General features: G+C 33.1%; 1 protein-coding gene across 2 annotated transcripts; it reads right to left on the reverse strand.

The window, feature by feature from the left end:
• LOC100257761 (syntaxin-32) lies at positions 1–4,898 on the reverse strand. Of its 2 annotated transcripts, XM_010650262.3 has the most exons (6): positions 4,637–4,898; positions 3,656–3,920; positions 2,249–2,499; positions 1,963–2,132; positions 1,201–1,410; positions 1–385 (listed from the first exon to the last, which is right to left on the reverse strand). In XM_010650262.3, exons 2-6 carry the CDS (start codon positions 3,885–3,887, stop codon positions 226–228), a joined length of 1,023 nt encoding a protein of 340 aa, XP_010648564.1. In that variant the 5' UTR covers positions 3,888–3,920; positions 4,637–4,898; the 3' UTR covers positions 1–225. The 2 variants fall into 2 exon arrangements, with proteins under 2 accessions (XP_010648564.1, XP_010648565.1); XM_010650263.3 differs by lacking the exons at positions 3,656–3,920; positions 4,637–4,898 and adding an exon at positions 3,378–3,462.
• Between the last annotated feature and the right edge of the window lie 9,848 nt (positions 4,899–14,746).

Raw genomic sequence — 14,746 nt, forward strand, 5'->3', positions numbered from 1 at the left:
TGAGGAAAATAATAAATATGATATTTCACCGGTTTGAACAGCTCTTACAAGTACAGGGACATGCTTATACAACAAAAGGCAAACTGCACAATAATCTCATTTGAACGTGCACAAATACTCACTCCAAGGAAGGAAGGGGGCACAAAAGAATAATTGGTGTATACCCGTAATAGGATTTCTCATTTTCTCTCATTTTCATTTTTATATCTCAGTTTCCACCATGAATTATGCCACAAAAAATAGGAAAACCATGAGGAAAAAAATCAATACAAAGAATATTTTGATCATCAACCACCTATTAGATGATATGCTGTGGAGATACTTGAGCAAAGCCCCTTGCGCCCCTTCCACGTTCGCCAGCGTGTCATCCATGTTCTCATCGATTCTGCCATGAGAGAATATGCATCAGGGATTAAGTTCAAATACACAAATTCTATGAAATCTGTGCTTCGCATTAGTTCGTAGGTGAATTAAATGTAAGGACATGCCTTACAAAATTTGTCAAAAGCCTTAAAATCATGCTCAAGTCCTTCTAATCATGTGTTTTGAGATGTAAAAATGGCAAGTGAAAAAGAATTTATTGTCTTCCAAATACTTTGCAAATGGCCATTGCAAAAATGCACCAAAAACATTTCCATTTCAATGATATTCGCTCCATGGAAATAGACTATTTCATGGGAAGTATTGAGTTCTTAATCAATATTTATTGTTTTGATATGATTCCCCAAGAAACAAAAGGTTAAGCAATTTAATAGCTTGATTCACTTGGATAATTAAAGTTCTGTTAGGCACAAGCAGTGCTAGGGTTGTTTTAAGCATACTGGGTACTGTCATTAAAAACCCGGAAGTTATATCTTCTAAGTTCATAATGAAAAACCCATTACCAAAAACACTGAAAATAGTACTATCTTAAAAAGCATGTACAGAATATTACTCTGGAATGTAGATGACACACAAATAATCGTAAACAAGTGGAGATCTACCGAAACTAAAGCCCCTTGATCTTAAATTAGCCTTGTTTAGTTAACCAAGCAGGGCTTGCAGATCAGGCTCAGCTCACAAGCTGTGCAATTTAGCTCAGGCTCTGTTAACTTATAATATATGAGCTATGAACAATTTCAATCAGATCATTGAAATTGATCAATGATAACTATGTGTATTTGGTGTGAAATGTAGATATACAAAAATATTGATTGAAACCTGATAGCAAGTTCGCCTTGCTGAGAAACCAGTGTTGCCAGCTGGTTGAAGATGCTGCTCAACTCATGAATTGTAGACTCCACATTTTGAAGAGCTTCCGCTCTGCTCTGCATGTAACTGTCTTGTAATGGAACCAACTGCTGTTGTTGCTGTTGCTGCTGCTGCTGCTGCTGCTGTATCAGTGGCTGACTCTCTCCATCAATCTGCTTCCTGGAAAAAGAAAAATCAGGACTAAGGTTTTAGTAGTGCACTAACCAAAGTTTCAGGTCCAGGTCAATCTTCAAGAATGATGCTTCATGAGAAATTACGAGCAGCTAGAATTTTCACATGCTACAAAGAAGCCTAAAAAAGAACTTCCACGTTCAGAAGTCAATTAAAAGCAAAACGAGTTTAGAAGTAAAGTTAATTGGATGAAGCATATTAACATCATTGGAAATATTCCCTGTCACCCAGAAGGAAAGAATTCAGAGAGCAGAAATTAGAAAAGAAGAAAAAGTTCAAGTTGTTGCCAAATAAACTTTGGAGAAAATTTTAGAAGTAATAAGAATACATTCACAATTTTAATTGATGATAGTTGCCTTGCAATTTTTGGAATGAAAAAATGTAACTCTAATATAAGTTATGAATTATCCTCGACATATCAAAACTCAGTGGTAAAGCTGTGTTATGTTTCAGCCACGGAAAGATTATTAGTAATTCAGAACTCACAATGCTGGTGATCTCACATCAGTATGAAGCAAAGACAATTGAACAAGCATTTACCTGGGAAATAACTGGGATGAAGATGGGGATCCATTAGCCCATGGAGGAGGGCTTGCTGAGGCACTAGCAGCAGACCTGGTAGCCAATGGACGTTGACGAACAAAAGGATTTGTAGAATCTTTTGAAGCAGTGGAAAACAACTGTCTTCTGTTCTCATGAACCTTCAAGTTCTTCATAAATCCAATAAAATGCAATCAGTCTAGGAGAAGATATCATAGAATAGACTTCTGTTGACGTTACTTGGCTAATCCAGCAAGTAACAGTGTGCAACAAAATTTTTACTTACCTCTGTTCGCATAGTGAGAACTTCTTTGAACTCCTTTGTGGCGCTCATCAAGCGGTTTTTCAGGTCATCAACAACTGTGGTCGAATGACTGGTGGTGTCACTGGAGATATTCCCACTTTCATTTCTGGAGTTGCTGAGAAGCTGAAGATCTACTACTGCTGAGTTCAGAGCAGTAATATCCTGCTTTATAACTGCAGTCAGCTCTTGGATTTCCATGGTGGGATCATCAAAAACTGAAGTCCTTTTAGCCACTGTAAATCAAGGCAATTCAAATTGTCAATATATGTATCTACACATCATAGACGTTGATCAAAACTCATATTTTTTCATGCATGCAGATTACAGATTATCACATTCCCCTTTTTTTTCCAGGCATGATAATGTTATTGATATATGTGGCACGATTTTATGTCTTTATTTTACTAATACAAAATTCAGATACTATTGCCTAATTCTACTCCAATCTTTGGACATGGAAAGCAAATAATTTTAAGAATAATCTTCCTTTTCATATTGGTTAGTAGAATTCCTTCTCAAAATCAATTCACAACCAAAAAAGTCCAAGCACCATAGAGAACATGTCATACATGCTAATATGTTATAACTTCACGCATAGTATAATGATATACACAGTTTCCTGCTTTAATCCAATTTTAATTTTAACAAAACCTGCAGGATTCAGTGAAGTGGACAACCTGTCATACAAATTTCCCATAAAAACTGATTAATTGTCCTATGTTACACTATATGTGTATGCATGCTTCCATATTCAATATCAAAGATTAAAATGGAGATTGTAATGAAAGAAACCATGAGGTTGTTCATCCAACTGCAATTGAAAAACTCGTCTAATATTTTTTATCTAAATCAACTCTTCCACTTCTATTCTCATGACAGCCAACAGCCAATAAACTACTAAAATTACTTCACATTACCAAAACCGAAATTGCACATTTGCATGTGCCACCCACCCGTCCACTATAATATTTCAAATGCTTCTTTCTTCCACTAAAAATATGTGCATTTCCATTCAAATACACTTCAGTTGTATCATCCAAGAATTACCAACCAAGAAAATACACATAACTATCATATGTATCAATACTTGTTTCGCATATCTGTTACTTACATTTTGCAAGCTTTGAAAGCTTCTGCATGTGCATTTCCATTCAAATACACTTCAGTTGTATCATCCAAGAATTACCAACCAAGAAAATACACATAACTATCATATGCATCAATACTTATTTCGCATATCTGTTACTTACATTTTGCAAGCTTTGAAAGCTTCTGCATGTGCATTTCCATTCAAATACACTTCAGTTGTATCATCCAAGAATTACCAACCAAGAAAATACACATAACTATCATATGCATCAATACTTGTTTCGCATATCTGTTACTTACATTTTGCAAGCTTTGAAAGCTTCTGCGATGTTTGATGTATTCCAAACCCAATCTTTGAAGCTCTTTTGTTAAACTCTGACTGCATTGCAACTGCAAAGCGCTGTTCCTCTGCTTTTGAAGCACTATTTGCCCCATTCTGAGTTGACGAGAATGACTTCTTCAGCCTCTCCGCCACATTAAGAAACTCTGGCGTCCGATCTCGAAATGATGATTGCTGCAGTTTCACAGGCATTTTGAGCAGACCCAGATATTTTCCACGACCAACCTTAAAAAATTCAAGCAATATAATTATTAGATTAACATAACCACATATCAACATGAAATTCCCACACCTCTCATCACCCACTGTTTGGCTGCTGATAAAACAGAACAAAATACAGGAAAACGAATCCCCAACCCTACATAACTTAAACTGTTTAAATTCACTTAAAAAACAAAATTTCATTTCAACTGAGTTGTATACGACCACAATCGTAAAGCTTCAATCTGATTATCCTCGGTCTGTCAGCAACCCAAGACTATAAAACTTTGCACAATGGAATTACCTTCAAATCCAAAAAAGTAAGCTGAAAGCCCTTAAATCTGCCCTATGGATGCCTATATAATACAAGAAATATAAGAAAAATAAACCTAAAGGTCTAGCTTTTCGCTACCTTGAGAACAAAAACATTTAGCAATAATGATAAAAACTGTAAAACTTGAATTTTCTATTCCCACATTTTCTCAACAGCCAATAAGAACTTATAATTCCAAACGAATAAAATAAAATAAGAATAAATCTAAAAACCTATCATTTCCATTGTTACATCCAGGTCGAACTTCTTGCTTCGTTAATAAGCGAACACCAAAAGGGGGAAAAAAAGAAAAAGTGGAAAGAACAGCCAAGAAGAAGAGGAAGAAGAAGTAAAACTCCAATTTTCGTTGCCCGCATTTTCTCAACAACCAAACAGTTATTACAATTTCAATAAAAAACCAAATTACCTAAAAATCAAGCCCGAATAATCCACCAAAAATGCCAGATCTCACCACCACGAACAAAACCGAACTTCCTTCACAAAATTCAGCTCGAAACCGAATGAAACGCACAGATGAAACTCTAGATCTGGATCCCGAGTTCCAACCAATGCGAGTGTGATAGTTGAAAAACTGGGGGGCAAAATTGAAAACAATTAAATGAGATTAGATCTCTTGTAAGAGAAATATATGGAAAATTTTGAAAGGTGAGGAGTGTGTACCGAGGAAATAAAATAAAATTTGTAAAATATAAAAAGCGTCAAGAATTCTACCAATGAGATTTAAGATTTTGCAGTGAAGTCCCTGTCTATTTATTGTAACTTATTGGTCATAAGTCTTAAGTCATAAGTCATTCTCTTATTATAATGATATGAGCAAGCAAGCTCTCCATCATTAAATCTAATTGATTTTTACATCTTAAAATAAATAAATAAAATATAAAAAATTTTAAAATTATCATGTAACAATAATAAATTACATAAAAATTCTTAATACCTTTTGAATTTGGTAGTAAAAAAATAGAAGTATAAATAGTTATGATAATACGATGAATATTTTATAATAAAAAAATTGAAACACATTTGTTATAATCCACGCAAAACAATTGAATCGTCTTACTTATGTTGTCAACAATTAGTTTTGTAATTGCAACATAAAACTAGGTCTATTATTTATATCATCAAAAGTAAAACTATTAGTATATAGATTTAAAATGATAAAAATACGAAGATGAATTTCTTTGATTTCGTAGATGTTGGGTTCTTGGAAAGTTTGAAAGAAATAAAATAGAAAGAAATGGTAGAATGAAATAAAATACAAAATACCTTTAAAATCCATAAATTATTTTGATATTTTATTTCAATCCCATTTTGCTTAATTAATTTTTCTATATAAATATCAAATAATTTAAAAATATACAAGTTTTTAACTAATTTTAATTATATTTGACTTTTTTTACTATTTTCTACAATAAAACCAATTATGAGAAATTCATTTTTCTTAACGGTTTTCTTTTTCTTTCCTTGATAGTTTTTAGAGCAAAACACAATTTTAGTATTCCCATTGATAAAGGAGATAGAGAGCATGACTAGTTGTTTATATAGGCTAGACCCCTACATAGAAATAATGATAACGGAAATCCTTGTCCATAAATTGTTGCACTATTCATTATTATAATGTTAAAGTTAAAAGAATTTTGTTTAAAGAAGTTTAAAACGATAGTTGCAGCGAAGTTGAATCAAATTCATTTGAGTAGGTAATGCTACCATTAACACAACCTTCTTGTGCTAGTGTTAACTTTCTCAATGTTGCCCAAAATAGTAGGTACATATGCTTTTGGTTTTGATTATGATGCCTAAAGATGAGAGAAAGTTGATGATCGAGATCGTGCTTAAGATGATAATGATAGAGGAGATGTTGGATAACATGATCAAAGTCAACACCATTAGAGCTCATTCACCAATGAAGTTGATTTCACACATTATACTCATGATAAAGATTATGACGAGAATGATAAAGGGGATGTTGATCCAAGCATAATAGTTGTCAAAAAGTCGCACAAAAGGGAGGACACAATAAATGCTAACAATATTTAACGAGAATCATCTTTCAACCAATTTTGATTCAATGAGTATAAGGAGTCAATGCGGTGAATCATCAAATGAAGCTAAATTTTATTATCTTATGTTATGAGGTATGACCAACATCCTTTACATTATGAGATGAGTTCATGTTTAATTTATGATAACTATGGTATATTTAATATCATCCCATATATCATGTAGCGCTCAAAATCAGATGCAATGAGTATTTTAAACAAGTATATGAGTTAGTTTATTGTTCTTCAACCATTGGTAGGCAATGAGAAGAAGTCATTAGATCTATGCATAATATGTTCGTAATTACCGTCAATATTATGAAAATATCATATTATGGTACTAATATTATCCCCACTTAGATGGTCTTCCTTTATCCTTAAGTATCATGGAATCACGTTGGTCCTTGTTTTTGGTATTAAAAGAAACTGTTAAATGAAATTTATACAAACCATTCGCCTTTAATGAAAACAAATATTACCCCACATTAATATTGAGTGTACACCATCAAAACTTGTATTTCCTTTAACATGTGTATTATTGTTTACTTTTTACAATGTCTTAAATTTTTTTTCTAATACTTGTTTAAGTTTTAATTAATTCTCATATGATATTTCTAGTATATCATTAGAATCCAACTAACAATATTCTATTAATTTATAATATTTTCATCATTCATCATGATAATATTTGAGCTCTTGATAATGAATCAATGATACATGTTACACTACATGATGATTCTTGCTTACTCTCAATTTGGTTGAAACAAATATATCAACTCCACTTTGATAAGCACACAACTCAAATTATCATATCAAGACTCTTAAATTAATTCAATGTTTGGTGGTAAAAAGACTAACTCGACCATCAAGATGTGTAAAGTCCATATCACATTTCCTCGAGCCTTATCCCAACTCAAACAAATATATTAACATCCGATCATTGTATCGAGTGTGACACCTTTAGGCGATATAAAAAATCATTAATTTTTTTTAGAGAAACATTCATTTTTTTTCCCATAATAAGAGTTAAATAATTTTTTTGAAGGGTGCATGGTGTCATCTCATCAATAGGCCCCTCGACATCCATAACATGCGGCCTTATATAATTACTATTAGTAATTTTTTCATGTTAAAAAATGACTTAATTTAATATAAGAGTAATGCCACTTCTTTTGGAAACCCTCTGTCAAGCTTATGCAAATTTTATTAATAAAACTTTTTAAAACGGTCCTATGACAAGGCTTGTCGTATAGGAGATAGAGACAACCATGTATTGGTAAGGTTTGACATGCTACCACCTATAGGAGGATGGCTCTTTAAATCACCATAAAGATTGATGTTCATTGTGATGAGCCCGGTTTAGCCTCATTGTAACTAGATGTTCAATGGGTGTGAACAAACTTCAGTGGTGCATTGGCTTACAAACTGACTTTTTTTTTTTTTTTCATAGGAAACTTTACATAAAATATTTTTTTAGAGTCCTTTAAAATTCACAAGAGGCATATTGTTAGTTTTGGGAAAAAAAAATCCCTACCATTCATATGTAAAATGACCAATTATTCATGCATTGGTAGTTGAAAACTTAATCATAGGCAAAGTCCATCTAGTTGACTTAATTGTATTCAACCATTAAATAATCTTTTGAGATTGATAAAGTAGTCATCTTACAAAGAAAATTTTACAGCTCAAAATTCATTAAGAAACAACTACAAACAATGAAAGAGATCTCTAGTGATTTAACATCCAACACTCGTTCAAAGTATTTATTCTTGGTATACTAATTTATCTAGGAGAAGAGTTGCGAGTGGGAATTGTTGGACCGTGGTCAACAGTGCTTCCTCTGAGTAGTTTTCCTCTTACATGCATTAGACGGACCTACAAAAAGGCATGTCTAGATCTTGGTCCGAGCGAGCCCCTTCGATGGCTAAGTTCATGCAAGGGTTAGATTGCATACCTTTCCTTTTGGTTGTTTAGTGTCTTTTATAGATGATGATCTATAATGTGATTCTTGCCTTTATGATTGCCTTCAATTATGGTTGTAATGCATAACACTCAAATCTTGACTTTTTGTAACGATTGCTTATTCACTGCATGTAATGATTGTTGTATGTAATCACCTGGCTACTCAGATAGATATCACCTTAGTTGGGTGGTAGGCTGCCCGGAGAGTTCATTCTGGTGGATCTATTTGGGTTGCTCACTATTTAGGCACCCATATGTTGGTAAACTGGGCATCAAAGAAAATAAAGTTGTATGCTAGGTGTCTTCAAAGTTAGATCTAGGTGATATTAAAGTTAACACCTTGTTCCCAACCAGCAATTACAACAGTACCAACACTAATCGTTTTTTCAACTTAACTTCACCTTACAACTTAAAAATAAAAGCAACATGTTATTATTAAGTAGCACATCTATAACGAGTAGCACTGAATGACATTCTTGAGGATGTTTGAAGTTAATAGTCGATTTTATTAATTTAAATAAACTCATTACTTGACCATGAGTGTTTGAATTCAAGAATGTTTAAGGACTCACAAAATTAATAGCATATGAAGGCTAAGATCACTGCTATGTGCATGATTAGCGATTTGAACCAATTAAGGTAAGATTATAGCAAATTGACAATATTTTGTTCCAAATGTAGTGCTATACGTGTTCTGACAAGGTAAGAAAAAAATTATTGAAAGTTGTCTTATCTTATTTTGTTGGTATTAAGGGTATGGAAACAAATGACTAGCCTAAAAGACACAAGCAAATAACATAATTAATAAGAAGAAAAACTTATTGGTTGAAGCGTGACAAACACTGTCTTTGAAATAGATCTACCTTCCTAGAAAACGAACTCGGTGTACCAAGGTACTGGTGGTCTACCTCTAGGATTCAACAATCAGATCTTGCCTTGGGTGTACTCTGTAAGTGAGATGTGTACAACTCGGGTTTTGAAAAAATTTCTCCAGATAGATGTATGAAAATACTCTCTGGAAAATTGGTATTCATATTTAGAGAGTGATAGGTGACCTGCTTTTATAGGCCACTAACGCAATCCCAATGAGACTCTACTTGTAATTAGAATATGACTTAATGTGGAAAGATAAAATGAATGAGACTTCACTAGCACAATCCCAATAGGACTCTTCCCAAAAATATAAAACTAATGGAATAAAATAAAATAAAAATAATTCCTAGGAGGATTCTTCCCAAAAATATATGACTAATAGAATAACATAAAATAAAAAAATTATTTACACTCTTCCTACAATCCCCTACAGAGCGTAAACGTGATTTTTTTTTTTTAGGAAAAAAAAATTCAATGCATCAGTACTGGTGCACAAAGGTTATGAATCAGTCTTAGGACAAATAAGTATTGAATCACAAAACACGGTAAAAATAAATTTTTATGAACCAGTGTTTCTTTATGTAACTTAATAGACTTTTATCCACATTGGTTTTTTCAACTACACTATGAGCTGTACAAAATGGGTTGACACAAACAGGTCATGCGCCTTACATGGATATTCATGAGAGCTCTAGAGAACCTGCCTAAGTTCTCATAGGAAGCGGTCCCACCTCCACTTTCATATAGGTGAATCCATCATGCATGTTCCGTATTAAACATACCATCCATAAGGAATATGGTATTCATTAAGAGTAAACACTCAACCTTAGTCGATGCAGAATACGTTCTATCTACACCATAGGGATGGACTCTCATATAATTAGAGTTGATAGAGCACCTCAAGTCAACAAATAATTTGTTATTACCCATATGAACCTACTTCATGGAATTTCCATTCTAATAGGTTAAGTTACCACCATTCTTAACTTTTGTAATAGGCATAAGCCCCATCCCCCTTGATGTTTCTTCCACTAGTTTCTTATTTAGTGGTTTGGTCAAAGGATCGACCAAATTCAACTCTAACCTCACAAATTCTAGGGATATAACCCATGTTTCAAGCAGCTGTCGCACAATATTCTGCCTTAGGCGTATATGTCTGTTATTTCCATTAAATATTTTACTCTTAGCTTTAACAATTGCAGTTTGGCTATCACAACGCATAGACACAGACGGGATTGGTCTTGTCAATAAAGAGATATATGCTAAGAGGTTTCTAAGTCATTTAACTTCAGAACTTGTCTTTTCTAATGTAATAAATTCAGTCTCCATAGTAGACTGAGTAATGCAAGTTTGCTTGGCAGACTTCCAAGAAATTGCACTTTCAACAATGATGAAAACATATCCATTAGTGGATTTCATATCATCTGAATCTGATATCCAATTTGTATCACTAAATCCTTCAAGGACACTTGGAAATCCACTAAAACACAAACCATAGTTAATGGTGCCTCTCAAATACTTAAGGACTCTACGAACAACAGTCCAATGGTCCTGATTAGGACTTTGGGTGTACTGACTCAATCTACCTACTGCATAAGCAATGTCAGGTTTGGTATAGTTCTTAAGTACATTAGGATCCTTATGATCTAAGCATACTCTATTTAGGCAACACTATGTTCTCTATTTTTCTTCAACTGTGAGTTAGGATCATAAGGAGTTGACACCAGCTTACAATCAAAGTATTTAAACTTCCTTAGGATCTTTTCAACATAGTGTTCTTAAGAAAGTTTCAGCCCATTTGGTGTTCTAGTTATTTTAATTCATAGAATCACATCTGTCTTTCCTAGGTCTTTCATATCAAACTTAGAACCTAGGAATTTCTTGGTCTCACACACAACCTCTAGGCTAGTTCCAAAGATTAGCATGTCATCAACATAAAGGCAGATGACTACACATGTGTTATCCTCATACTTGTTGTAGAAATACACTTATGAGCATCATTAATGGAATATCCATTAGTTACTAACACATGATCAAACTTGTTGTGCCATTGTTTGGGAGTTTGTTTTAACCCATATAGTGATTTAACCAACTTACACACCTTTTTTTTCCTTCCCTTGAACTACACAACCCTCAGGTTGATCCATATAAATTTCCTCTTCCAAATCCCCATTCAATAATGTAGTCTTAACATCCATTTGTATCACTAAATTATGAATGGAAGTTAGAACGATCAATACTCTAATTGATGTTATTCTAGTCACAAAGGCAAATGTGTCAAATAATCTACATTCTTCCTTTGTTTAAAGCCTTTGACAACTAAACGAGCTTTATACTTCTCTATAGACCCATCTTATTTTAACTTTCTTTTAAAGATCCATTTACAACCAATAGTCTTTGCACCAGGAGGTAAATATACTAACTCCCATTATGGTTATACATGATTGATTCGATTTCACTATTTATGGCCTCTTTCCAAAATGATGCTTCAAGAGAAGTTATAGCTTATTTGTAGGATTTAGGGTTCTCATCTATTAGGAAGGTGTATAAACCATCTCCAAGGTTTGTTTTTTTTCTTATCTCTTTTACTCCTTCCAGGTTCAAATTCAGAATGTTTAATAGAATTGTCTCTACTTGTTTTATGAACTTGTTGTTCACCATTTAGTTTCATAGGAAAGATGTTTTTAAAGAAATTTGCATTCTTTATTTCTATTATAGTATTGACATCTACAAGACTGTTTTATGACTTAGTAACAAGAAACCTATATGCCGCACTCTTCTCAGCATAGCCAATGAACATTGCATCAAAGGTTTTAGGACCTAGTTTTTGTTTTTTAGGTTCAAGGAAAAGAACTTTAGCTAAACACCCCCACACTTTCAAGTATGCTATATTATATGCATAACCCTTCCACAACTCATAAGGAGTTTTACCAGTTTTATTGTAAGGTATTCTATTTTGAATATGACAAGCGGATAGGATAGCTTCCCTCCCACAAGTTCAAGGGTGCTCTTGAACTAACTAACACTATATTCATCATTTCTTTTAAGGTCCTAATTTTCCTTTATGCTACTCCCTTAGACTTAGGGGAATAAGGAAGAGTAGTTTCGTGAATGATCCCATGATTTTCACAAAGAATTAAAGGAGTTTTTCTTCTATTACATTAGCCTCAGAAGAAAATTCTTTAGCTTTCTCAACATTATCCCTATTTTGGTTTTGTTCCTCAGTTTTAATATAGATTATGACATCCTCTAGGGACATCTGTTTCTTTTTATGTTTCATGTTATTTTTGTAGTCTTTCTAAGACTCTGGAAGAGTCTCTACTAAATAACCAACCACAAAAGGTTCGGGTAATTGAATGTCTTCAATAACTAAGTCATTAATCAACAAGTGGTAGTCATGGATTTGATATGATATATCTCTATCCTCAGTCATTTGGAAATTTCTAAAATTCCCTATGACATATTTCTAAGTTTCTGCATCTTCCAAAATATATTTTTTATTCATTGCATCCCAAATTTCTTTTGCAACTTTAAATTGACAATAAATATCAAAAAGTTCATTAGAAAGGGTACTCAGAATAGCATGCCTAACTTGTTTATTTCCAGTTTCCTAGGTTGGTAACAGATGAGAAATATCTTCTAATTTTGGGTCAATCAAAATGTGTCCTAAGTTCACTACATCAATTGCAGAGAAAACTCTTTCCTGTCATTTCTTAAAGAATGTCCCATTGAAGGGATCAATTTTAGAGATGTTAGGACGGGTGTGAACTTGAGAAACTTCCATTTTGATATATTTCAAGATTGTTGGTATTAAGGGTATGAAAATAAATGACTAGCCCAAAAGACACAAACAAATAACAGAATTAATAAGGCGTGACAAACACTGTCATTGCACTTTGTAAGTGAAATGTGTATAACTTGGGTTTTGAAAAAATTCCTATAGATAGATGTATGAAAATACTTTTAAAAAAAATAGTATTCATATTTAGAGAGTGAGGGGTGACCTACTTTTATAGGGCACTAACACAATCTCAATGTGACTCTACTTGTAATTAAAATATGACTCAAAATGGAAGATGATTCTACTTATAAAATGAATGAGACTCCACTAGAACAATCCCAATAGAACTATTTCCAAAGACATAAGACTAATAGAACAAAATAAAATAAAAATAATTCCCAAGGATTCTTCCCAAAAATATAAGACTAATAGAATAACATAAAATAAAAAAATTATTTACACTCTTCCTATATGTCTAAATAATTTTTTTTCCTTTTTAACTTTAACAACTTTTTATTTATCTCGTGCATGGATATTCGAAACACCCCATGATTAAACATACATGATAAATATGAACTTAAAATAAGAAGTATATAAACTTATAATAATTTTTTTTTAAAATTTCTATGAGATATTCTTTAATGAAAAAAGTATAATTATAAAATAAAATTCTTAATAGTAGATGGATTTCAAAATTATAATAACTCACATTTTAGCTTTGATGTACGTTCTCTTATAATTTATTTATTTGTTCTTAATGAAAGGAACAAAACCTTTGGGGTGGAGAACTAAGGTGAATCAAAATAAATTTAAAAATTTTAATATTTGATTTTATTTATTTATTCACATATTCAAAAACTTTCTAAAATATATTTTAGGGGAGAATTGAGGTTTGTTTAATAATTGTTTTCGAAAACAGTTTTTGAAAATAATTTTTGAAATTGTTATAAAAAAAATCATATTTTTTTGTTCTTAAAAATAATAATAATAAAAAAATAGTTTTTTATTATTAAACATGTTTTTATGATTTTTTTTAATAAAAATTATTCTCAAAAACCGGTGTTAAACCAGCTATTGTTTTCTCTTTTTCTGTTTTCACAACTGTGATGATGAAGAGCATATTAGGAGATGAATGCAAGTAAATTTGTAAAATATGTTTTACTAGAAATAACGGTAAATATATTTAGAAAAATAAATTATAAAAAATATTTAAACCTAGGCCAGAAGGAAACTCCAGGAGGAAAGTGGTCAGCTGGATTTACGCAGTTTGTGTGTCCAGCGGTGCATCACTCTGCTGGTCACTTCCACGTGGATCAATGCCATTGGTTGTTCACACTCTCAAATCAATGCTGCCGTCTCTCTAATGGCCCTTTTCGTTTTCTCATTGACCACGTCACTATGTACGGTTACTACCTTTTCGTGTCTAAGAAGCACCACGGCCTCGCGTACACGAACCCCAGTTACTCGCCACCGGTAGCTCATGCAACTCACAGTCCAGTGGTCACAGTCCTGCGCCATTCACGTGCCATTCTCCCAGAGCGAGTTCAGAGGCTACCCATACTCGAGCGAGTGGTCACGGATTTCCACAATGGCGCGACACGACTCAAAAGCCGAATGGCATTTCCGACATTTCACAGCATTCCAGGGTCAATTTCAAAACCCATAAAAGGAAAAGCTGAATAAAAGCTTTTCTGTCAAAAATAGCTCTTTGGCAAACTTACTTCGAATCTCATCCGTCCACGTCATCAAGTTCTCAATCTCCACCGTCCATTTTCTGTTTCCGGATCACGAAACCATGACCCAAATTTATTAGTCATAGGGCCGCAACCAGAGAAGCGAAATCTCCACCACAGATTTCTAATCA

This window comes from Vitis vinifera, chromosome 4 (assembly GCF_030704535.1).
Source record: "Vitis vinifera cultivar Pinot Noir 40024 chromosome 4, ASM3070453v1".
In the NCBI taxonomy this organism is placed as follows: Eukaryota; Viridiplantae; Streptophyta; class Magnoliopsida; order Vitales; family Vitaceae; genus Vitis; species Vitis vinifera.